Raw genomic sequence first — 22630 nt, 5'->3', positions numbered from 1 at the left:
CCTTTTACCTGGTGGAGTGGCTTTTAGGTGTAGCTTGCCGTGTTTAACTCCGGGGTACCCTAAGTATTTCTACCTACCTAGATTTCTTAATGCTTCAAACATCTTACATCATTAACCACCATCAGTTCAAAATGTCAGCTTCACTAGCTCCAGAGTGCAACGAGGTTAAGGAGTAAGTTCATTTCACATCATGGATAAGAGCTCCATCTTATACAGGATTCTAGACGGTATGATACGTGTTTCTTAAAATGGTACAGCGAAAGTATGTATCTCGACCTCTACTGTGGCACTTAGCTGAACATATGCAGAGTACCTTCGAGGCCAGGAAAAGGACAACAAGGAATGTGCAGACATATTCAAAGAATACCAAAACTGTCTCAAGGTACTCTTCATTCAAGGTTTGAGGCTTCTTATTGCTCACAAATTACCACAGGTTGCTCTAAAGGATCGTGGTGTGGATAAATTAGTGGAAGAGGCCCGGGAAGAAAACAAAGAGAACGATCTAAAGCACCTTGGGCCGAGAAGTATGATACCTTCCTACTTCCTATGCCCTCTGACCTACTAATATTGCTTTCAGAATAACATATATCGTGTACTGGAGAGCACGGCGTCCCGGATGAAGAAAATATGATTGTTCGGAGCTTAGGTGAATAAGAGCCCCGGATATACCTGATGCATATACTCTCTCTACTCAACTCCCATATAATTTCTGCTGCCTGGCAATTCCTCCTCCCCGTTCCACATCATGCTCCTATCGTTTTTACCTACCATCGTCATCGCCTTGAAGGATGCGGAATCAGGCCGCTCACACGTGATCTTGATTGACTGGTGACCCACTGTTAGTCCATTCCATGTTGCTCTTCAGGGACAGAACAATGTGCAAGGGGAACCAATCAACTCGATCTCTTCCATTGGGCTGGCAATGCTCTCTTGAACCTGCATCCCATTTCCTTTTGTTAGTTCTGACGTTGATAACCAAACATTCTCGTCATTATTCAGGACTATCGGCTTTGCGAACCTACGGTCAACCTTCGCTTCGTCCCGCCAGCAAACCCACTACGACAGCTTGGCATAGACTCTATATCTTCTAAGCTTTCACCAGAGGACGGCATGTACTGCCACGAGTAATAGCGCTTCTATGCACCCCTTTTCTATTCTGACGCTCGGCATCTTCGTCGCTGGTTACATTACTGCCCGTTGGGATCTCGTCACTCGTCTCTATGAACTTGCCATCTTCGCTTGGGAAAACGGTGTTGTCGTGAGTCGATGCCCCTCCTTCTTGCGCAACCTTCTACAGGACTAACCTATAACTACAAAGACACGCGCAGCGAAAGCCTTTGCTGCACTATCCGTCCTCTTTCTCTCTATTTGCGCCCCGACCGTCTTACTAGCCAGAAAAGAAACGAATCTGGTACGCCCGATTACAACACCCGAAGCCGCTGACAATGGCTAACAAGATCTGTTCAGCATCCAAGAGGAACAGGAACTGGTGTCTCTGCGCGGGAACAACTCAGAAGACGTGGTTCATTTTAAGAGCCTCGTCCTAGTTGACATAGTTGCTTGTCATGGTAGAGCATGATGGGCTGATGAGAGTGTTCTGGCCGACGGACATTCGCAAGTCCGATCGCCCTGGTGTCGTGGTGGGATGGCGCAATTCCATATTGGACGTGTTTGTTGTAACCATACTCGAAGATGTCGATGTTTGTTTGGTGTATTGCAATACGATAGCAGGGGTATGCTAACTGTTCTCAGGCACGAAATACCGAATTCCATCTCAAAGCCGGTACTTTGTTCCGCAGCGAACTTCACCCGACTAGCCAGATCACCGATATGTGTGGCCATAGCTCAATGCATGTCCTTGGCCTCTCGAATGCCATCGATGCAGCCGCCGCAGACCCTTCTTGGTTCTGTGCTACGACGAACTCAGATCCAAGGGAACCAAAAATTACATGCGCGAAGGCCATCAGCGTACAACTCATTCTATATGACCGACCTCAGCCCCAGGGAATGCAATACGTTTCGCTGAATCCGATTGCACTAGCGCTTGGTCATGATGGTTCCTTGTTAGGCGACACAACAGTGTCGGAAGGGGAGCAAGAGACTCGAGAGCGCCAAAAGAAAGAAGAGAAGCGCAAATTGGCTGAGAAGCTCAAGCAGCACACCATTTTCAAACGAGTTCCCTCTGCGCGCGATAGGGCCCTGCCCAAAATCATCAATCAGATAAACTGGTCTTGGGAGCTGGAGAAGACGTTGCATAAAAATGTGGGACGGCTGGGGTCAAGACCACGCCGAAGCCTTAGTGTGTCTGAAAGGGTTGTTGAGACAGCATCGACAATGCGAAATTATGTCATCCTTCAGTTGTGGACATGGTTTACGCTCTACCTTTTCCCTACTATACGCAAGACCTTTGTCCTTGTTCTCATGGGCCACCGCGTTGTAGCAGAGATGCTGCTCTTGCTGCTTGAATTTCGAGCCAAGCCTGGTTATGCGGCTCTGAAAGATATATCGGCTACAGCACAACAAGTTGAGATACGACTACAACAGTTTTGCTATTGGCCGATGCAGTATATGACATTGCGGCAACGGAAAAACAACTGGGCCAGTGTTACAACTAGCCATCCAGATTATATCCGTTTCTACAACAGCTTATGGCTTGTTGCCAACGATGTCATCATCGGAATCGCTCTAGGTTCATACATTATTGAGAATGCAGACTGGGTTGCTGAGCAAATCGGGGACTTACTCCAGACCTACACGGTAGACGCACTTCAAAGCAGCATATCATGGCTCATGGGCTGGCCGGCTGGTCTCAAGCTCAATGGTGAACTGGCAGCTTTCTTAGGGGATTTGTTCCTTTGGGTCATTGATTACTGGTCTAGTGAGTCTTGGGAAGCTTCTCAAACATCTATACCTTTTCTGACTTATAATATAGGTTGTATCGAGACTCTAACACCAGCATTACCCCAGATGGTGTGGTTCATAGGGTTCTCCTCCTTTGCTGGAGCTAGCATGCCAATTGCCATGTTCTCCGATATGCTATCCACACTGACCATTCACATCTACTCGTTCTACCTTGCATCCGGACGGATATACCATTGGCAGCTCACCATTCTCCAGTCCCTCTTTCATCTTTTCCGTGGCAAGAAACACAACGTTCTTCGCAACCGTATCGATTCTTGCGACTACGATTTAGATCAACTCCTTGTTGGCACCATCCTCTTTACGCTACTCTTCTTCCTCTTGCCCACAGTCGCCGTCTTCTATCTCAACTTTGCCATCGCAAGGATGGCTATTATCTCTTTAAAGGCTGGCTTTGATACCCTTCTTTCATGTCTAAACCACTTTCCTTTGTTTGCACTTATGTTGAGAATAAAAGATCCAAGGAGACTTCCAGGTGGTATACGATTCGAGCTCCGAGATAGTCACGACTATAGGCACGACAAAGCAAATAATGCTGACGGATTGCCGCCTACATCGGTCATCTACCTCAAGGTGTGCAGTTTCCGATTGCTCGTATGCAACCTAGCACGCTGACACCACTCTTAGTCGATTCCTCTGACGTTCCGGATCATGTTCAACCAATACTTCCAGATGGCAAATCGCATCCGGAAGCACTACCTGTCACCAAAAGTCTTCTTCTGCTTGCTGACGGGCAAGTTCGTGCCGCCAATAAACCGCAAGAACTTATATAGTCTACAATACAGCATGTTGCCGGCTCGTCGGGCAACCATCTGGGAGATGTGGAGAGCGTTGAATACAGAGACCAAACCAGCAAAGCGGATGCCGCTGCCTTATATCCCACCATTGTCCAATGCAGGCAGAAGAACCTCAGCGAATAATGGACGGGCTAGATGAATGATAGACATGAGAATTGCTTGAGTAGTAATGAACAATAGCTACAAGTATCAATGGTTTCTGTAGAAATTGCCGTGAAAGTGAATAGTTAGGACAATCAACAGAGAGACGGTCAGATCCGGTAATTGTGCATCGATCGAGACCTAGTCTTGGTATCACACCATTTTCATGAAGCAGAAGCCCCTGAGGGCGTCTATTCTGACTCGTATTGTGCGAGTAATTTGATGATCGTCATGAATTACAAGTGTTGATTAGGCTCAGGCTAATCCCAAAGGCACTCGTCACATTGTAAATCGGATATCTAGTCTTACACACATGAAATATAACTGGAACTTTCATTCTTCCAACCCCACCTCCCCGGATTCACGGCCCTCTTGGCCCTGAGTCACCCGTGGGTTACTTCAGTAGGTACAGGTATAGTCCATACGACGTATCTTTCATGCTGTACCTGCTTTCTTTTGTGACTATGTCTGTGTCTGTCCGCCTGAGCAAGTCGGGCTGGAACCGAAATGGCCAAACCTAGGTATCCAATAAACCACCACAATGTTCCATAGATTGACTTGGCTGATTACCGTAGAGACCTCTCAGCTCAAATTCTAACGTCTCAGAAGTGGTTACCAAATGATATAACATTCCCCAATGCTCAACACCACCATTGTTCCCCACGTTGCATGGCGTTGAACTAAGACAAGCTCAATGACCGCCGGACCCCTAAAAACGTCAACCTTGTTTTCTCCTTGGCGGAGACCAGAAGAAGTTAATAAGTTATGGCATACGGATACTGTGTTCGAAAATGCCTGCGCAAACTAGCAATGACGACAAGCTTATCGATGGTTGGTTGCCAATGTGACTTACGAGACACAAATAGAAAGTGTCTAACAAGACCTTGTCAGAATCTTCAAGGGTCCCTCTAAAGTCTTGATCGTAGGCTTCTCGAATTCCTGTTCGGCCCACTCTAACAAGTGGACGATGCTCTCAGGTGCTCTCCAATTCTTCATCGCTTTCTTCAACTTGAAGAACAGGCATTGACCCACCATTCCTATTGAAGGGGTCCAGAACCCTCCCCGCCGTACTTTTATTAACGAAGTATGGTCAACCCCAGCTCTAAAGGATTGAACGATTTATAGTGGTGCCATCGTTTGGCAACAACACCACGCTTGCAGCACACCTAACACCTCGTCCTTTCTGTTCCATGTCTTGTGACGCCCGCCAATTTCTCACTAACGAATACTTGTCCTGCAGAACCATCCACCAATTCATCCCGTCCATCCATCTCGAACAGGCTATCCCCCAATCGCTCAGGGCAGGCTACTCCACTCATCACCACGTTCAACAGCGTCTTCCCATTCTCGTCGGTCCCATCAGGCGGCATTGACGTCACTACCAGCTGCTGGTTCGACTACACGTCAAGTCGTGACCCTGAAAGCTGAGGAAGCATTGTCAAAGTCGTACGGAGACGAGGGGTAGCAGTGCAGCACTCTGGGGTAGTAGAATCTAGAGGCACACATATTGGCATCACCTGCTGCGGCTTATTTCACTTCCTGGTAAGTGATTGACACTTTCTCTCGGTCTCTTGATACCGTCATGCATATATATCTCCAAGACTGGAGAGATCATCCTCGGCCCAGAGTCCCTTTACTACGTTCTCATCAGAACGTGAAATCGGCTTCCCAGTTCTCTGATTCATGCCTGTTTTTGTCATAGGTCAATTGCACTACTGTTCCCATTCACCTTGACATATCTGCCCCCATATAAAGTCGTTCTCGTCCGCTCTTTGACACCTTCTGCGTAACATCATCTTTCACATTTCTTCCAAGCAGGGTATATAGAAGGGAACTCGAACTAGCAACTTGTATTAACACTGTTCGTAATGGAAACACAGGTTCAAACAGCAACCCATCAACACGACCCTTGGGCTGCCACCCATCAGGTCATTCTTCAATCAGCCACCATGGATCCTAAGCAACGTTTCTATAACCATTTCCTGGAGAGTGTTACAGGTAAGAGTGGATATTTAGGTCTTCAAATGCTCTCCATTGCCTAACCTCCATGTTGCGTAGTACTCCAAGACCTGATCGATGAGCTACCATCCATTGCTAGTGTCGGTGGTGAGCGCCAGGAGGCCATTGACCACATTCTAGCCAGTATCGCCAAGCTACAAAACGAAGTGTCAGATGCTGCCGACTACACACCTTCTTATGATAGAAAACAGTATTCTGAGGTAACACAGCTGGCATCTTTGACTCGCAGCTTCGACTGACATTCGCATGCTCGATAGACCATTAAAGACTCTCCAGGACAAACTGAACGAGACAATCACCAAAATCACACCAAAGTCAAAATTTCAGTTTCGTCGTAAGACCGACCACGTTGATATGGGCGCTCCTGAGAACGACCCTCGACTTAGCCCTGGAAGTCATTCTCGGGCCAAGCATGACACCGCCATTGCATCTACCATCGCCAGTCCTCCTTCGGTGAGAAAGGAAAAGGAAGACACTCTCAGCGAATTACCGCCCAAGGATACGTACAAAAATTATAACGAAGAGATGGCTCGACCCAGCGCATCTTCCCTTCGTAAGCCCAGCTTCTCGGCAGCCAAGAATATTAGCATTTCGAATCATTCAGGGCTACATATTATTCTACCGTCTTCGGCGTCCCGTGCCACCTCTTCGGGCAGCCTCACTGATCTCAAGAATTGTATCATCGATATGTCTATTCCGACATCCTCGGGCTCAGCTTTCCCTGGCCTCGCTATTAAGAACGTGTCCAAGAGCCTCATCGTCGGGGGTCGCGTCAACGGCGCAGTCCATATCACAGGAGTGTCTGACAGCACTATAGTTGTTGTGGCCAGGCAAGTGCGGATTCATGAGTGCAGTAACGTTGACATCTACTTGCATTGTGGCAGTCATCCTATTATTGAGGACTGCTCTGGCATGCGATTTTCACCGCTGCCCAAGGCCTATGTAAGATATAATCTTCAATATTCGAATAGCCAGACTAACAGGTGCATAGATGACGGACGCTGAGGAGCCTGAAGAAAACCAGTGGGATCAGGTCGATGACTTTAAGTGGCTCAAGGCTGGTCACAGTCCTAATTGGACCACTCTGTCCGAAAACGAGAGGCTCAGTGATGACCTTTGGAGATCTGTCGTCCCTGGCCAGCCTGGTGTCAGCGTGGAGGAGTCCTTAAAAAAGCTGGGTATTCCACGGAGGTGATGACCATGATGAATAGTTAAAGGATGACATTCATACCCAGCCGTAGGCTTCATATCCGCAGATTATGTAGAACGCAACGCGCAATTGTAAATCCTTTTATTCAACGCGAAACTCCAAACACCCTGCTGGTAAATCAAGATGACAACCTCGCTAAAAGAAATAGTCTAATCCCAAGAATCATAGGTGACTCATCATAACAAATATTGGACATGTATCATGACTCCATCTTGTCACCAGCGCTGACTTCCTCTTTCCGATCCCTTCCAGTGGCTTCGTCTCTTAGTCGTTGGAGTAATGCTCGTTGTTTCTCAATGCGATTTTCAAGGTCACGGATCTCATCGTTCTGTTCAGCGATGGATCGGTCCATGTCCGGGAGCTCTCGGACCTGCGCGCGAGCACGCTGCAGCTTGTGTTTCAGGCCATCGGTGGCTCCAGGGACATCTTTGAAAGACAATGTAGGTCCAGAGGCGTTGTGACCGGTGGTCCCCGGTGCAGGCTCGGTAGTGATTCCAGCCGACGACTGAATACCGGCGCGGACGCGGGCGAGGACGAGAGAGAGCTCGGAAAGGGCGTCTAGAGTATCCGGAGAGAACGTGGGCGGGAGGGCCAATGGGTGTGGGCCAGATGCGGATGCAGGCGCAGATGCAGATGATGGAGACATGGTCTGTCGTTTTATGATATGACTCGATTCTGCTTTGACCGCTCGAGGGCTCGCTCGGAAAGAATGGTGGGAGAGAATCAGGCGAGGTAGGTGTGGATGCGGTGTAGTATGATGTTGGCAGGCAGTTCAAGGTGAGCGATGCTGACGGCGTCGTATCTCTATTACATACAGCTCGGGGAAATCGGCCAAGTGGATTCTTTCAGCCTTGCATAAAAGCCCGTAATAGCGTCGAGTTTTATCACAGATGGTGGTGGGCAAATGGGAAAGATCGATTGGGCCGATGGGCCGTTTTGTTGTTGGGTTGACGGTCCGAAAGAGAGGGAGAAAAGGTCAGAGACTGACAGTGTGAGCTCATCATTGCACGGTACAAAATTGGTCTTTACATATACTACGCACCGTGTGAATACAAATCATGGCTGGTGAGTGACATGACATAAACCCCCACTACTACAACGTGTTTCCCTGCAAAATCATCTGTCGTGTCTGGGCCCATCAAATCACGCATCATTTCTTTTACTCAAGACAGGCCCGAGTTACTCTCCGTCTTATCCTTATCTTCCTAGAGCCTCTTCTTTATACCTCGTCTATTTCTTTCTCTTTTTCCCTGGTCCTCTTCTTCTTTCCTCTCATTGCTTCAGTGCAAGAAAAAAAAGAACCAACAAACAGTAGTCATCATGTCCAAGACTGATCAAAAAGCCTGCCTCAGTACGTCGTCATGCCCCGCCCCCTCCAAATTCCAACAAACCCATTTTCATGCCCCGCGATCGCGATAGCAACAGCGCTGCAATGGCTCGTTATCCTGAGCAACGTTTGAAGACAACTACTCCCGTCGCTCAGGAATTGCCAATTGTCTCGCGACCGGATTGGATTGTTACATTGTGTTTCGTCCTCGTATACTTGGAATTGGCCTGGCTAATCATGTTGTTTTTGCATTCTTATAGTCGTCATTGACGGTTGGGGCATTCCCTCTGCCGACAGCCCCAAAGACGGCGATGCCATCACCAACGCCAAGACCCCCGTTATGGACGCTCTCTACAAGGACTCCAAGGGCTACACTGAGCTCGAGGCCTCATCGCTGGCGGTGGGACTTCCCGAGGGCCTCATGGGTAACTCTGAGGTTGGACACTTGAACATTGGTGCTGGTCGCGTTGTGTGGCAGGATGTTGTCCGAATCGACCAAACCATCAAGAACGGCCAGCTGGGCCAGAACGATGTTATCAAGAAGACCTTCCAGAGTGTTGCTGCTGGGAACGGCCGACTACACCTCTGCGGTCTTGTCTCCCACGGTGGTGTGGTAAGTCATATCATATACAGTTCCTTCCTTCTATTAGCAGTCACTTATACCACAGCAGCACGCCAAGCAAACCCACCTATACGCCCTCCTCAAGGCCGCCAAGGAGTATGGCGTGCCCAAGGTCTTCATCCACTTCTTCGGTGATGGCCGTGACACCGACCCCAAGTCCGGCGCTGGCTATATGCAGGAGCTTGTCGATACTGCCAAGGAGATTGGCATCGGTGAGATCGGTACCGTTGTTGGCCGATACTTTGCCATGGACCGTGATAAGCGTTGGGACCGCCTCGAGATTGCCCTTAAGGGTCTTGTCCTCGGCGAGGGTGAGGCCTCTGAGGATCCCGTTGCTACCGTCAAGGCTCGATATGAGCGCGGCGGTGATTTTGATCGGGATGAGTTCCTCACTCCCATCATTGTTGGTGGCGATGAGCGCCGCATTAAGGGTAAGTTCAGTTTAAAATATTCACGTTTCATACACATCCTCTAACAGCAGCATAGATGACGATACCGTCTTCTTCTTCAACTATCGATCCGACCGTGTCCGCCAGATCACCCAGCTTCTTGGCGATGTTGATCGATCTCCTCTTCCCGACTTCAAGTACCCCAAGATCAAACCCCTTGTCACCATGACTCAGTACAAGGGCGACTATCCCTTTGAGGTTGCTTTCAAGCCCCAGCACATGGGTAACGTCCTCGCCGAGTGGCTGGGCAAGCAGAACGTTGAGCAGGTCCACATTGCTGAGACCGAGAAGTATGCTCACGTCACCTTTTTCTTCAATGGTGGTGTTGAGAAGGTCTTCCCTCTCGAAACCCGTGATCAGTCCCAGGATCTTGTCCCCTCCAACAAGTCCGTCGCTACCTACGATCTTGCACCTGAGATGTCTGCCGATGGTGTCGCCGACCAGGTCGTCAAGCGCCTGGGTGAGCAGAAGTTCCCCTTTGTCATGAACAACTTTGCCCCTCCTGACATGGTTGGTCACACTGGTGTCTACGACGCTGCCGTCATCGGCTGTGAGGCCACCGACAAGGCCATTGGCAAGATTCTCGAGGCCTGTAAGAAGGAGGGCTACGTCCTCTTTATCACAGCCGATCACGGCAACGCTGAGGAAATGAAATTCCCTGACGGCAAGCCCAAGACTAGCCATACCACAAACAAGGTGCCCCTCCTTATGGCCAACTACCCGGAGGGCTGGAGCCTCAAGAAGACCGACGAGGGTGTCCTCGGTGATGTTGCCCCTACCGTGCTTGCTGCCATGGGTCTGCCTCAACCCGAGGAGATGACTGGCAAGTCTCTTCTCCAAAAAGCTTAATGTTTATGACGATGATGAGAGCACGTACCTAAAATAAGAGTCCCTCGGGATGGTGTAGCAGTAGTGGATGTGGCATTAGCGATTTGTGAGTTGTTGGTTATTGTTGTACGTGAGTCGATGCGTTGACTCTGGAGTTGAGGGCGGAAGCGTTAGAAGTTATGCTAGACTGCATAGACATAGAGTCGCAATCCTAAAATAGTAAAACGACCAGTAATAGAGACGAACAACACTGTCTCTCAGTTTCTTGCCTGCCTCGGTACAAATATTCAAGTGAATTAGTCCACTATGAGACCGTCTATGGAATCGACTTATAGTACCAGTTTCTGAAGGGGCAGATCAAGGCACTGATAAATAGACCCTATCAGTGCATCACTTCTGCTTGTTTCCTAATACCTAAAGTACAGAAAGAAAACGACATCGAAGCACTTACAACAACCAGTCCACCCTATACTGGCTAGTAAATTCTCACCAAGACAATTTTAGCTAGATCTCTTCTGCACATGAAGTTCGGTGTGTGATATAGAAATTGAAAATGGGTGGCTAGTGATCTTGTTGATGTTAAAAACCAACAATACCCTTTCCTGACAACTGGATATCCTATATGAGCTACACATAATTGTCCCATCATATGGGATAGTACACCGACAGTATGAGTATTGTACGAATGCTTTTCTTGTGTCAAATCATGATTGAATAACAAAAACCGAACTAAGTCTAGGTAGTTCAAAATTGGCGACACGGGAAAGGGAGTTGAAAAAGAAACAAAAATCCAAGGCATCATGAAACCACTAGATCTTTACCGCTGTATCATATCGTATAGATACGATTGACTTGACCCAAGACCGGTATGAGCAAGACATACCATTGCTCGCTTCAGGCAGTTAGGGTGGCAATATCGAGCCGAATCAGTTGTACGTACCACCCGCAAGAAGGAACAGTGAGAGGCTGGTATAAGTCCCTGGGAAGTTGATGCGAGAACCAAAACTAGCGAACTATAGTCTGCCGTGGTGAATACTGGACCAGAGTCTCTAAGGCCAGGTCGCCGGATGGATACTAACAAGTTGAGGGGAAACCCCGTTTCCTAACACAGAAACATAATGAAATAGGTAGTATTCCCACGCAGAAGGCCACTTTTGTCTGCTATCTGGCAACAGAATTGCCGAGGGACTGTCTCCGAAAGTATGGGGAAAGTGGCAGCGAAACCAACCAAAGTCGAGTCTTGAGATAATACCTGACTTCCTCAGATTGGATAAGTGAAAGGAACAGGAACCGTGATTGAGGGTTATCAGAAGCATATCAACTGCAGCAACTTCACACTACCATGGAGAATTTGATAGGCTCTACACCAAAAGCCCTTTAGCCAATGGTGTGTTCAAGTCTAGTGCCGTGTATCAAAGGGTCAGATCACAGATCAGCTCCCGCATTCTGGGCGATCGGAACCCACAATGCTTCAGATCTGTGCAACCTCACGAGCCTCATGCTCTTCTCTCTATGTAGTCGCTTCGTCTCAAATTCGACGATCGCCCAGGGGTTATGTGTGGCTTCAAACAGCAGATATCTGCCAGGGACGCTCGAACAGCATCCTCAAAACATCCTAGTGGTCAAGGGACGCCGGAGGTCCCGCTCCGGCGGCCAAGGGTCCCCCGAAAGGGCGAGTTAGCTCACGCATCTAGTTTTGATGCGGGAGCCAAGAGAGGAAGGGGTCTAGCTGTGCTTTACTGTCTTGTTGGTGTACGTACCAATCCTGGTGACGATCGTGGGAGAATAGCAAGGTCCCGAAGATCGAGCGGAAATAAGCAACTGCCACAGAGTCGAGACCCTCGACCGAATGCTAGGTTAGACCTATCGACGGCAGCACTGGTGACACAATAATCTGCAATACCTTAATTAGGGTTCTATGCTGTTCGCGGTAAAGAACTGGTCCATACTGCAAAGGCTAGTCATGAAGACAAACAAGGAAGCTCAACCATCCGTTGCAAGTGGTCAGGATGTTTCACAGATCGCGTGCACATCTGTAATGCCTAGAGATCAAACCCGTGGGCCCGTCCCTATAGATCTTGAAAGTTACCGGGGGGACTAGGATGCTTGTGCCTCGCCATGGTGGTGTAAAGCAAGGGTTTCGTAATCTTTCGATTGTACGATGCAATAAAGTGATCGATCTGTGATAAGACAAGATCCCAAGTACTACAATTAAGATTTGCGTTGCATCTCGCAATCCTTCCTTCATACCGGAGAGCCACAACACTTCGCTTACAGTTGCGTCCCTGACGATGGTCTCGAACGAATCCACCAGTAATCAACACGTTCATCCATTCTAGATCGAAGGGGGAGACCCGACCAGCAGCGATGCCGACGATGAACGGGTGACCAACATGGAGATTGTTCAAATCCCCATCATCTGGAAATCGCATTTCGGCATTAAGAGTGAGTCAAGCCTCCAATAAAGAGGGCACCTCTGGATTCCTCTTTTCAGGGACTTTGATCGACACTTGTGCAAGAAATCAACCTCCCAAAGGAAACAAGGGATTGGATATTGTCGATGGACCCAAGCCACCTTTACTCAAGCCTGTCCGCGATCCAGCCGCTGCACGAAGGGTCGTCCCGTGGAGCTCGATCTGAGCTACAACTGCGCTTCCTCGAGATCGAGAAGATTGAAGCGTCAATCTATCCAATCAGAACGTATTCGGTCGCTTATATCCGAAAGAGATGTGGCGAGGCGCGATAGAGGTGTATTGCCACTCGAGACAGGATTTTTGCAGGTTTTGAGAATTCGATTCGCATCTCAAAGTTTGGCATATCCTATTGCCACGGAGAATCGGGTTTGAGGTGTGCATCTAATTGGAGATACATTTTTGGTGTTGTAGGAACCTTCCACTGTCCATCAAGAACGCCATAAACTTAGGAGCGGACGGAGAATCGTCGGGATTGGACGGTTTTCATTGTTCTGTCAGTCTCGTGACTTTCCTCAGAAAACCCGTTACAAACCTTAAGTGTGTGGCATTACTGTCACAATATTCTTGTTTCCATCCGTCGCCCACTACGTAGGTATTGGGCGAAAACAAGGAATCGAGATTTCTGTCCGTAGAAACCATTCGAAATGTTCTAAGCGATCAGGGGACTTGACCTTGCAAGGACCCTGGATTTCCTCACTTGGGATGACGGATCGACGTCACATGGCAAATGATCTGCAAGCCAGAGCCTCAGTTGGGCAGTCAATGACAGGTTTTTAGGGGTTTTGGCTGGAGTATATCGTGTCACATCGCATGCCGGAAAAGGCCACAATCTCTACTCTGAGCATGTTAGCTTGCTGTGAACTGCAACAGGGAATTACTATGCAGAGGCATCACGAAATTGAATGTCAAAAACTTGGAAAGAGTTTTGGGACGTGCATGGGGCCTGTCAGGTATTAGGTACGCGTGGTCTCCAGCCATAAACACCGCGAGTCCGGTTCCCCGGTGGTTTGTGTCAGGATATCTCACACATCAACAGAGAATATCGTGAGATGATAAGGTGAGGAAGTGCGAAATACTTGCTCGGGGGTCAGATAAGCAAGAAACTGAAAGATAGCAATATAAAATGGCGATTGCAGATGTTTGCCTTTTAACATGGTATCGGGTTTGTTTGTGTTTGAGATTACTGGAGATCATTTTCCTGGCAGAGTTGAGTTTCGGGTATAGAGTGGGTACCTAGCAACCACCACAGCCCATATTCCTTGACTTTCGATAATTGGCCTGGTCTCTCGTTGACTCGAACTGTGTTGAAGTACTTAGACAAGGGTTCAGAACCGCCGGTTCTTTTGGTGGTGTCTCGACAGAACAATGGGGCCATTTATGATTCAAAGCCAATGAGAGATCAGGGGAGTTCACTTGTATCCAAGAAACTGAAGCTATTTAGGAGACAGCATGTGAGTTGATAGTCAGTTCGGTAAATGAAAAGCATCCGGCAAATGCACAAAGTGCCAGGTTCTGTTTAGCACCCGGCGGAAGTCTGGAAGCCTCCAAACCAAATTGCCTTGGTCAAGCATGGACCGATGACAGACAAAAACCAAGATCAGCAGCCAGCTTTGACACAGAGGGTGATAGAAAACAGGGCGACTCGCTTATTAGAAATTGTGGAAGACACTGGGCCTCACTTTTCTTTCATCCAACAAACTGATTCGCTATTGGTCAAGATATGCTCTCTAGCCCCCGCACTCAAACAAAGCCGGGGCGTAAGCGAAGGCGACGGAGGTGACAAGTCAAAGGGGTGTGATCGTAATAAGATTCAACAACGACCCTGAAAGTCTGCCCTGATATGAACCTGGTCCCTAGCGGGTCGCGGAATAAAACATGAGCAGGTTGGCGTGGCCACTGAAGAAAGGAGTGAACGAATTAGAGGTCCACACTATCAAGTGGTGCACCGAGGCGCTAGTTGAGCCCGTTAGAGGAGGTCCCTGCTTTTGGCTTTTTCTGGGTCCGATGGTCTCTGATCTCAATGCTTCTCCAACGACTTGGAAATCGGAGCAATAAGGGCTCGATCTATCATTCTAGCTCTTGCATCCTCGTCCCAACCTGGCATCCTCGCTCAGCCCAACCTTTCCCCCTCGCCGCCTTCGCCTTGTACTGCTCGTACCAACTGTGAATGGGTGCCGCCTCCGCGCTCCGGGACTCGGCTGCCCTGGCGGGTGCGCATGGATAGTACCTCACTGTCTCTCTACTGCACCGGGAGTGAAGGACAAAACTCTTCTGCCTCTGGTGGAGGCCCTGAATGCCCTCTTCCCACTGCCCACTGCCACTGTCTCGAATTTGCCCCCCAGACTCGCCATCGGCCTTCAGCCTTAATAAGATTCCTCCTGTTAAGTATCCTTCCAAGACGGGTTTTCCGGTTTGTGGCTTGTTTACTCTTCTTGTTTTTTCAACTTGACTTGACTCCTGAGCTCTTCAGGCTCAGCTTGAACTCCTCACCAACCCCGATCCCGTTTTCTCGCCCAGACCTCCTCTGCCCCTTCAGCTCCGTGGAACAGTAGTAAGCAGTCGCTTCTCCTACTTCCAGCTTCTTCACACCCATCGGCTTCAGTGCCACCTCGGTGCCACCCTGGTCTGTTCATATATCGACCGTTGGAATACCTGACTCCACCGCTTGCTCTCTCTTCTTTCCAACACATTTCAGCCCTTGAAGCTGTATTATCTTTCTGTTATTTCTGCACCGCATAGGCTTCCTGGCTTCACCACACGACACTCGAAGAGGCAACGTTTTTACTTGATCAGCATTCCGTATCAACACCTCACGCGAACGCGCCTCCGAGCCACTGACTCCAGTAATTCGCACAACGATCTGAATTCACAATCAAGCAACGAACTACAAGAAGTACTAAATCACAAAGTATTGCATTATTGCAAACCTGGTTCAAAACACACTGGGGCACCGACGAGGATTGGCACCTCGAACGATTTCTCTAGTGAATAAATCAAGCTTCCAGGAGCTTCCTCGTTCGACCAAAGATCACCATTGAACGACTGCGACTCTTTTTCGGGTGGATGCAACCTTTGTTTGTGGCCCGGCTTGACTGTGGAGATAAGTTCTGATTCGCGCCAACTCAACACCACCCACGCACATACAACGACGCTATTCGGGAAACTATCAATCAACGTTTTGTTGAATCGGAGAAATTTTGGGAGATTTGGCAGAGGAACGCATAAGAAGGCTCCAATTGCCTTGATGTAGTTTTTGGAAACGGTGAGTGTCCCAGAAACACCCGGTATTTTCCCCTCCTGAGACACTGTAACCTGCGTCTCATCATCTTTCGTCATTTGGCGATGAAGCCTCGATCGATCGATCGGTCCTCACCCCACAGCCAATAGGAGCTCGTCTCTGTCGTTTGTGAGAACCTTCATTGCTCATACCCTCCATCATCCCGCTGCTTCGTAAACCTATGGATTGTGCTAATGATTCCCCTGACGTTCAGGCTCTCAGCCCACTGCAAGGTGCTTCCAGGTCCTACGTCACGGATCGTCGGACCCTTAGGTCTATACCAGGACCCTTCTCGGCGACTATTTTCACGACATGCTTGCTGCTTCACAGTCCAGGAAATGCTAAACCATCCATCAATTTTATGAAAGACAATGCCATTTAACGAAACCACTTACCACGGAACGCAACCTCCGCCGTCTTCGTCCAAGACTGGCCATCCTCTCCCTCGGCGTACCTCTCCCGCGAACTCTGTCACCCTGCGCCATCACCGGCTAGCACAAAATGCATCAATTAAGGCCGGCCAGGGCTCAGGGCCTGCTGTCAAGACAACTAAGACAGGATCACCTCGACGAAACTCATCAGGCGATAGTCATGAGACAGGCCAGAGCGATCCCAATACATGGTTTGACCAGTCAAATCAAAACCCAACGGCAACTTTCGACAGCAACGTCATGGAAGGTAAGAGCAGTGTTAGAAATTGAATTGAGTAGGAGACTGATTGGGTTGGCAGTTGACCCCCCTTTCTTTCAAAAAGAGTCCGATTCTTCGAATGAAGAGAAAATTCACTACAATCACCAACTTGCCCCCCCTAAGCTCACCGCGGCACACAGCAGCAGTGCAGACGATTACAGAAGCGTTATCGATGATCTCACGGTAGAGATACAGAAGCTGAGGGAAGAACTTAAGCGATATAAGAACACCGGTCCCGATATGCTCCGAAAGGAGAAGCTATTCGAAATAAAGGTTCATGGACTACCGAAAAAGAAGAAAAGAGAGTTGGAGGCGACGCTCCGAGATTTCGCTGCAAGTCTTGAGGGGTCCCCTAACGCGTCCTCGACACAGAACACAAAGAAGTCTCGACACGCTACTCGCGAAAAGATGTATTCTGGATCTGGATCGAAACATGCCTCATCTTCTTCAGGGTCAAATTTTCGCCCTGCCGACTCTGCATACGCCTCTATGTCAACCGGCGCCAATTCGGGAACGTCTTTGAGCCGTCCTAGCATGGGCTCCCAGGCCAAGTCGTCTGAGGCAGTTGAAAGTTACCTCCGTGATATCCCCGAAGGGTTATACCCGAGACACATGATTATGACGGAGAAAGAGAGAAAGAAGCTTGTTGTTCGCCGACTTGAACAATTATTCACAGGAAAGATCCGTGGGCGCCATGTGGTGAAGAAGCAGCCCGTGTTGCCGAGTGGAAGTTCTGCAGCTCTAGCACCAGTTGTCGCGGAGACACAGCCCACTATGTCAAACACATCAAATTCTATTCACGAACCACCAGCATTACAGACCAGCGGTAAAGAACCCACGAGAGAAGCTCGAATTCTTCCCCTTGAGCAGCAATCTGGTCACTCCGGCAAAAAGAGTCGATCTGCTGACAATGCCTCTGCCTCCAATTCCAATGGCGACAATACCGAGTCCGGTGGTAATGGTAACAGTACAGGGTCAGGCACAAACACTTCTCCTATGACGACCTTACCCGAGCAACGGCCCACACGACCTCGTGATTTAGACCCTGACCGTGCCCAGGTTCCAGCCGAGAACATGGATTATATTCGCCATCTGGGCTTGGTACCTCCGGAGCTACTAGCTGAACAACATAGCGAGGATGTGCACCCTGATGCTGAGGGATGGGTTTATCTGAATTTGTTGTGCAATTTGGCTCAACTTCATATGATCAATGTGACGCCCGACTTTGTCCGTTCAGCTGTTTCGGGAATAAGCACAAAATTTCAGCTGTCGCCCGATGGCCGAAAGATTCGATGGCGAGGCGGAACAGAGGGAACAAGATTCAGCAGCGACAGCTCTGGATATAACTCCCAAAAGAGTCCATCTACAGACGACACTGAAGATGGAATGGAAAAGAAGCGCAAGCGTCAGAAAACTGGGCGTTCCACAGGGGACGAGTTCCAGTCTGGAAGCTCAAGCAAGAATGGCTTGAAGTTTGACCCGCAGCTTTGTGCTCCATCCGAAAGCTTCCATTACAAGCCCTTGTTCGCTCAGCAGGATTCATCGGGTGGCCAGACATCACTCGATGAAACCGTTTCTTCCTTTGGTCCCCCAGAGGAAAGCAATATTGGTGAATCGAGATGGGGACTGAGTGGCTCAGGAGCCTCCAGTCGCAGAAAGCGCCGCCATGATGGTGCCATTATCTACTATAGTGGTGCCCCATTTTGCACGGATCTATCTGGAGATCCCGGAGATATGTCGCCAACGACGCAGATGCGCGCTTCTAGTCACACTCAGACAGATCAAGATAACTTCAAGATCCCTCCATCACCTCTCCGACGAACAGATTCTGGTTCTTTCATCAACTATCGGCCGTTAACTGATCGTGGGCCCTTGTCTAGTCAGCAAAGTACAGCGATGGATGTCGATAGTGAAGATCCACCAAGCCTGACCGACGATGCCGACGATGTAAGCGAGGTTGATCTGGACTTCACGTGGTCTGATAATGCGCAGTACATGCAGCACTTCCCCCTTGAGCCTTGCGGCTTAGGAGGAGTTTTACCTGAAGACCATTTCATGGTTGTTGTTTCAACCAAGCGACCTAAGCAAGATGATTTGTCTGCGTTACCGCAAGTTGGTGGTAGAAGGTTTAATGAAAACACGGATGGTATCATTCGGCGATTGGCGACTATGTCAACGTCCTCACCGGACTTGGGAGCTTCAAAATCGCTTCCTGCTACGCGTTCTCTTCCCATTGAGATTGAATACATGTCAGGCCGTATCAAGCGGCTGACACCAGTTTCGCTGCCTCCCCCTGCAATCTTCTTTCCGCCGTTCAGCCCTACCGAGTCTACAGCCGATGACGATTATGATGATTCGGACGATGGCGACATGTCTTCGTCTTTAAGAGAACTTATTGGCCAACGAACAGTGCAACGCCATTCAGATGGATATCCTGATGGCGTTGATCTTAGCAGTGGCGACGAAGAAGGTGATGAACCTGATGATTCGCCGAATCAGAATATTTATGACATCAATCGGGGCCCAAAGGCGTTGCCAAATCGGCCCCGACAAGCCGCACGCCGTACCAGTAGCGCTGCTGCGGCTGCTGGCACTGCTCGGGGCGCAAGCAAGAGTAATAGCGCCAACCCGGCGCTTTCACATGAGAGTTCTGTTGATACTGCTGGAGCGATCGAAAGTGGTTACAGCAGTAGCGAGGAAAGCGCTTAATCTTCACCTGTTACTTCAGTTCACTTATTACATTTCATATTTCACGACTTGATTAGGAGTTACGGATTTCACGAATACGGAAGGCCAAAAAAAGATTTGTTGTACAGTCTTGTGTGATCTTCTTGACCTTCAGTCTCTGTTTTCACGGGAAGGTTGCATAATTTTGCATTTAGCTTGGCGTTTATGAGGATGGATAATGATTCCCTGGATAATCTTTGTTACGAGATGAAGGGTTGCGCAAAACGGCGTGGGGCTAGGTATGGATTATTTTCTGGATTCCACAAGGATGAATCACTAGGGAACTTAGTGGCACATTGAGATACCAAATTTATTGTTGAAACACTATTCTGTTGTCTTGATGCCCGTTGCACGCTACTTCTCATGAACGCGGATTGATTTCAGCTGGGCGCCGGTACTGACAGCGCGCCTTGACTTGTGAACGATGCCATCCATGATTTACTAAAACCAGTCTTCGAAACAATGCGATTATTCGGGCTGCGAATGTAAGCAATCAGCCCAACACCGGTTCTCGTTCCTTTGTATAGGGGACTACCCATCAGGTACTGCTTATTTCCATGCGGATTTAGAGTTGTCTGGACACATTGTTTATCTGTCCTTCCCTAGAGCCAACGGCTTCTGAGTCACGTGAATGGACGCTCACGTCTCACTTGGGACATCATTCGATTTCTTCCATCGAAATACTCGAGGCGACCTGGATTCTACACATTCATCTCATTATCGTGAAACATGATGACTTTAACCAGCATGTTACATTTGGCTCTCCTCGGCGCCCTCGCAAGTGTCCTGTGTAGAGCAGAAGATGTTCACAACGTCGCCATCATTGGTTCGTAGTTCATTTCGGTATTTTAGAGACATGTTTAGAACACAAACCCTAAGTGCTACAGATGTATTCCTTCACAATGCTGCCGATCAATCCCTATATCAGGCCGGGCATGTACTAACTTGGAGTGTAGGGGCTGGAGCTGCTGGGTCGTCAGCAGCCTTCCATCTGTGGCAATATGCTATAGAAGAGGATATTGCTATTAATATCACTATCTTTGAAAAGACGGATCGCATTGGAGGCCGTACATTGACAGTCCCTGCGTATAATGACCCTTCTCTGCCCATCGAGCTCGGCGCGTCTATCTTTGTTGGCGCCAATCATATTCTTGCCAACGCCAGTGAACGCTACCATCTCCCAGTGAGCGAGCCCCACCGTCTCGCGAGGGATGATATGACTGTTATATGGGATGGCTACGAGTTCGTCTTCCAGACGACCGAGGGGTCTTGGGCATGGTGGGATCTGGCCAAGATGTTTTGGAGATATGGGCTCGCACCCTACAGGTCCAAACAAATCGTGGATGCCATGATCGAACATTTCCTCAAGTTATACGAAGCCCCTTACTTTCCTTTCAAGTCGCTCACTCAGAGAGCCGAACAATTGGGATGGAACGAGATTACAAGTATAACGGGAGAGCAGATGTTAAAGCAAAACGTAAGTTCAAACTGTTCAATTGAAAAGAGATGATAGCTAACTGGACAGGAAATTGATCCTCGTTTCGCCCGTGAGATCTTACAGGTTGGCACACGTGTCAACTATGCTTCCAACTTGGCTTATATCCATGGTCTAGAGACTCTAGTAAGTGGAAGGTATGACCCCTTGCACGCTTCTTGCCTAACTACGATAGGTTTCGTTGGCAACCGACAACGCGATGTCTGTGGAGAGCGGCAACTGGCGTATCTTTGAGCATATGGTGATAGAGAGCGGAGCTTCTATCTCTCGCAACACGACCGTGGCTTCAATCGAAAAAGTCCAAAAGAAAACGCGGTCATCTTCGCCAGTGTATGTCATCACAACGAAAGATGCTAGCTCAAAGGACGACACTTCGAAAGAATATGATGTCGAGTTTGATAATGTCATCATCGCCAACCCCTGGCAGTTCAGTAACATAAAAGCTGGAGAGGGTGTTCTCGATCACAAAATCGATGAGATCCCCTATACTAAACTGCATGTTACACTCTTTGCATCACCTTTGGAGCTCAGTCCCGAATTCTTTGGCTTGAAGCCCGGAAGCAAAGCGCCCGCTACCGTCTACACTACTCTTGGTGAAGACGAAGAACCGGGGAAAGGGGCCGACGGAGTCGGACGTACTGGCTTCTACTCTATTAGCACATTGAAATATGTCGTCAACCCTAAGACAGGTCAGAAGGAGCGTGTCTATAAGATCTTCTCGCCCACACCCGTCACTGCCGATTTCCTCACACGTCTTTTGGGCACCGACATCCCAGACTCTGTGATTTCTGGAAAGTTACAGGATGATGCAAGTACTTCCAATCCTATCTCTTGGTATCATCCTCACTGGTTCAACTCTTACCCTGTTGAGCTCCCTCGTGTCACATTTGAGGACCCTCTTATCGGTGAGGGTGTATACTACACGTCTGGTATTGAGAGCTTCGTGTCATGCATGGAAACCAGTGCTTTGATGGGCAAGAATGTGGCCCGGTTGGCTGTAGATAAATTTGCTGGTATTTCTCGCCCGGAACCACCTAATGAATGGGAGGGATATGAAGCCGGTGACGAAGAGGAGGGAGGCATTCGTGTTCAGGCTGAAAGTGAACTTTGATCGAAGCAAGGATGTATACATTTGCCTAATCATTGTTGGAGATCTTTTATGTGCCAGAATAATTCACCATCTTAGGACAACTGGCTGGAAGGCACATACGGGAAATTCCATGGTAAACTAAGGTATTGTTATGCGTTTGGTGATATTGAATCAAGATTTATCTCACTAGTATTACTAGCAGTTGACGTAGCCAACCAACATTGTCGTGAATCGCAGTTCAATTATCTGTGTTTATGTGGTCATTTATGTTAAATAGCTCGATAAAGAATCTTGTTGTTCTTATGAACAAACCACGATGCCAGGGATAACTAGTCTCAAGGCCCCCAAATTCATACTGAGCATCCCTAGGTCCTTTTTTCTTTTTCGCTTAGAATGGAGGTCTCGAGCTTTCTCGCTTCCCCAAGCCAATCTTCTCCTAATCCTCCTTCACCTGTAACTATTCCCAAATACCCCTGGTCCACTAGCCTCAGTGGCGCACGTCAGTTGTGGCAAACATCCAATGACCCCTCCTTCTTCACCCCTCCAACCCAGGTTTCTTCAAAGT

At 48.7% G+C, this 22630-nt stretch overlaps 10 protein-coding genes across 27 annotated transcripts; 7 read left to right on the top strand and 3 right to left on the bottom strand.

Moving 5' to 3' along the window:
• Nucleotide 1: 1 nt before the first annotated feature.
• Nucleotides 2-840, top strand: FOXG_07766 (uncharacterized protein). Its single transcript, XM_018386388.1, has 5 exons — nt 2-172; nt 225-262; nt 309-382; nt 434-524; nt 578-840. Exons 1-5 carry the CDS (start codon nt 90-92, stop codon nt 580-582), a joined length of 291 nt encoding a protein of 96 aa, XP_018243550.1. The 5' UTR covers nt 2-89; the 3' UTR covers nt 583-840.
• A 298-nt stretch (nt 841-1138) lies between these two features.
• Nucleotides 1139-1303, top strand: FOXG_07765 (phosphatidylinositol glycan, class Q; the record flags this gene model as incomplete). The annotated part of the gene is made up of 1 exon (XM_018386387.1): nt 1139-1303. One exon carries the CDS (start codon nt 1139-1141, stop codon nt 1301-1303), a length of 165 nt encoding a protein of 54 aa, XP_018243549.1.
• A 262-nt stretch (nt 1304-1565) lies between these two features.
• FOXG_19535 (phosphatidylinositol glycan, class Q) lies at nt 1566-3855 on the top strand (the record flags this gene model as incomplete). The annotated part of the gene is made up of 4 exons (XM_018399771.1): nt 1566-1700; nt 1753-2878; nt 2933-3492; nt 3547-3855. 4 exons carry the CDS (start codon nt 1566-1568, stop codon nt 3853-3855), a joined length of 2130 nt encoding a protein of 709 aa, XP_018243548.1.
• Nucleotides 3856-5664: 1809 nt separating this feature from the next.
• FOXG_07761 (uncharacterized protein) lies at nt 5665-8026 on the bottom strand. The gene is made up of 2 exons (XM_018386385.1): nt 7108-8026; nt 5665-7000 (listed from the first exon to the last, which is right to left on the bottom strand). The coding sequence occupies exon 1, from the start codon at nt 7730-7732 to the stop codon at nt 7286-7288; it is 447 nt and encodes a 148-aa protein (XP_018243546.1). The 5' UTR covers nt 7733-8026; the 3' UTR covers nt 5665-7000; nt 7108-7285.
• Nucleotides 6030-7071, top strand: FOXG_07762 (uncharacterized protein; the record flags this gene model as incomplete). The annotated part of the gene is made up of 3 exons (XM_018386386.1): nt 6030-6076; nt 6134-6818; nt 6868-7071. 3 exons carry the CDS (start codon nt 6030-6032, stop codon nt 7069-7071), a joined length of 936 nt encoding a protein of 311 aa, XP_018243547.1.
• Nucleotides 8027-8406: 380 nt separating the features above from the next.
• Nucleotides 8407-10333, top strand: FOXG_07760 (2,3-bisphosphoglycerate-independent phosphoglycerate mutase; the record flags this gene model as incomplete). Its single annotated transcript, XM_018386384.1, has 4 exons — nt 8407-8437; nt 8674-9026; nt 9085-9466; nt 9522-10333. The coding sequence occupies 4 exons, from the start codon at nt 8407-8409 to the stop codon at nt 10331-10333; spliced, it is 1578 nt and encodes a 525-aa protein (XP_018243545.1).
• A 381-nt stretch (nt 10334-10714) lies between these two features.
• On the bottom strand, nt 10715-14476 carry FOXG_19534 (uncharacterized protein). 15 transcript variants are annotated; one of them, XM_018399761.1, is made up of 4 exons: nt 13484-13946; nt 12262-13435; nt 11392-12206; nt 10752-11325 (listed from the first exon to the last, which is right to left on the bottom strand). In XM_018399761.1, the coding sequence occupies exon 2, from the start codon at nt 12742-12744 to the stop codon at nt 12382-12384; it is 363 nt and encodes a 120-aa protein (XP_018243543.1). In that variant the 5' UTR covers nt 12745-13435; nt 13484-13946; the 3' UTR covers nt 10752-11325; nt 11392-12206; nt 12262-12381. The 15 variants fall into 15 exon arrangements, with proteins under 15 accessions (XP_018243538.1, XP_018243533.1, XP_018243535.1 ...); XM_018399762.1 differs by having other exon boundaries at nt 10752-12206; nt 13484-13729; nt 13813-13946; XM_018399769.1 differs by having other exon boundaries at nt 10715-12206; nt 12262-13729; nt 13813-13946.
• Nucleotides 14477-14795: 319 nt separating this feature from the next.
• On the top strand, nt 14796-19901 carry FOXG_07759 (uncharacterized protein). 2 transcript variants are annotated; one of them, XM_018386383.1, is made up of 3 exons: nt 14796-16048; nt 16278-16741; nt 16794-19901. In XM_018386383.1, exons 2-3 carry the CDS (start codon nt 16435-16437, stop codon nt 19460-19462), a joined length of 2976 nt encoding a protein of 991 aa, XP_018243528.1. In that variant the 5' UTR covers nt 14796-16048; nt 16278-16434; the 3' UTR covers nt 19463-19901. The 2 variants fall into 2 exon arrangements, with proteins under 2 accessions (XP_018243528.1, XP_018243527.1); XM_018386382.1 differs by having other exon boundaries at nt 14796-16741.
• Nucleotides 15227-15379, bottom strand: FOXG_19533 (uncharacterized protein; the record flags this gene model as incomplete). Its single annotated transcript, XM_018399755.1, has 1 exon — nt 15227-15379. One exon carries the CDS (start codon nt 15377-15379, stop codon nt 15227-15229), a length of 153 nt encoding a protein of 50 aa, XP_018243529.1.
• Nucleotides 19902-20153: 252 nt separating the features above from the next.
• On the top strand, nt 20154-22347 carry FOXG_07758 (prenylcysteine oxidase/farnesylcysteine lyase). 3 transcript variants are annotated; one of them, XM_018386380.1, is made up of 4 exons: nt 20154-20306; nt 20437-20957; nt 21006-21101; nt 21151-22347. In XM_018386380.1, exons 1-4 carry the CDS (start codon nt 20210-20212, stop codon nt 22084-22086), a joined length of 1650 nt encoding a protein of 549 aa, XP_018243525.1. In that variant the 5' UTR covers nt 20154-20209; the 3' UTR covers nt 22087-22347. The 3 variants fall into 3 exon arrangements, with proteins under 3 accessions (XP_018243525.1, XP_018243526.1, XP_018243524.1); XM_018386381.1 differs by having other exon boundaries at nt 20154-20369; nt 21151-22341; XM_018386379.1 differs by having other exon boundaries at nt 20154-20957; nt 21151-22341.
• The last annotated feature ends 283 nt before the right edge of the window (nt 22348-22630 follow it).

This window comes from Fusarium oxysporum, chromosome 4 (genome assembly GCF_000149955.1).
Source record: "Fusarium oxysporum f. sp. lycopersici 4287 chromosome 4, whole genome shotgun sequence".
NCBI classification, from domain to species: domain Eukaryota; kingdom Fungi; phylum Ascomycota; class Sordariomycetes; order Hypocreales; family Nectriaceae; genus Fusarium; species Fusarium oxysporum.
This window is presented reverse-complemented; position numbering and strand designations above follow the sequence as displayed.

Coding starts and splice junctions, on each gene's coding strand:
- FOXG_07761 (XM_018386385.1), bottom strand. CDS start 7,732: ATGTCTCCATCATCTGCATCTGCGCCTGCATCCGCATCTGGCCCACAC.
- FOXG_07758 (XM_018386379.1), top strand. CDS start 20,283: ATGTTCACAACGTCGCCATCATTGGTTCGTAGTTCATTTCGGTATTTT. Junction 20,958..21,005: donor AGCAGATGTTAAAGCAAAAC/GTAAGTTCAAAC, acceptor CTAACTGGACAG/GAAATTGATCCTCGTTTCGC. Junction 21,102..21,150: donor TCCATGGTCTAGAGACTCTA/GTAAGTGGAAGG, acceptor TAACTACGATAG/GTTTCGTTGGCAACCGACAA.
- FOXG_19534 (XM_018399756.1), bottom strand. CDS start 12,744: ATGCGATTTCCAGATGATGGGGATTTGAACAATCTCCATGTTGGTCAC.
- FOXG_07759 (XM_018386383.1), top strand. CDS start 16,435: ATGCCATTTAACGAAACCACTTACCACGGAACGCAACCTCCGCCGTCT. Junction 16,742..16,793: donor CGACAGCAACGTCATGGAAG/GTAAGAGCAGTG, acceptor TTGGGTTGGCAG/TTGACCCCCCTTTCTTTCAA.
- FOXG_07766 (XM_018386388.1), top strand. CDS start 90: ATGCTTCAAACATCTTACATCATTAACCACCATCAGTTCAAAATGTCA. Junction 173..224: donor GAGTGCAACGAGGTTAAGGA/GTAAGTTCATTT, acceptor ACAGGATTCTAG/ACGGTATGATACGTGTTTCT. Junction 383..433: donor AATACCAAAACTGTCTCAAG/GTACTCTTCATT, acceptor AAATTACCACAG/GTTGCTCTAAAGGATCGTGG.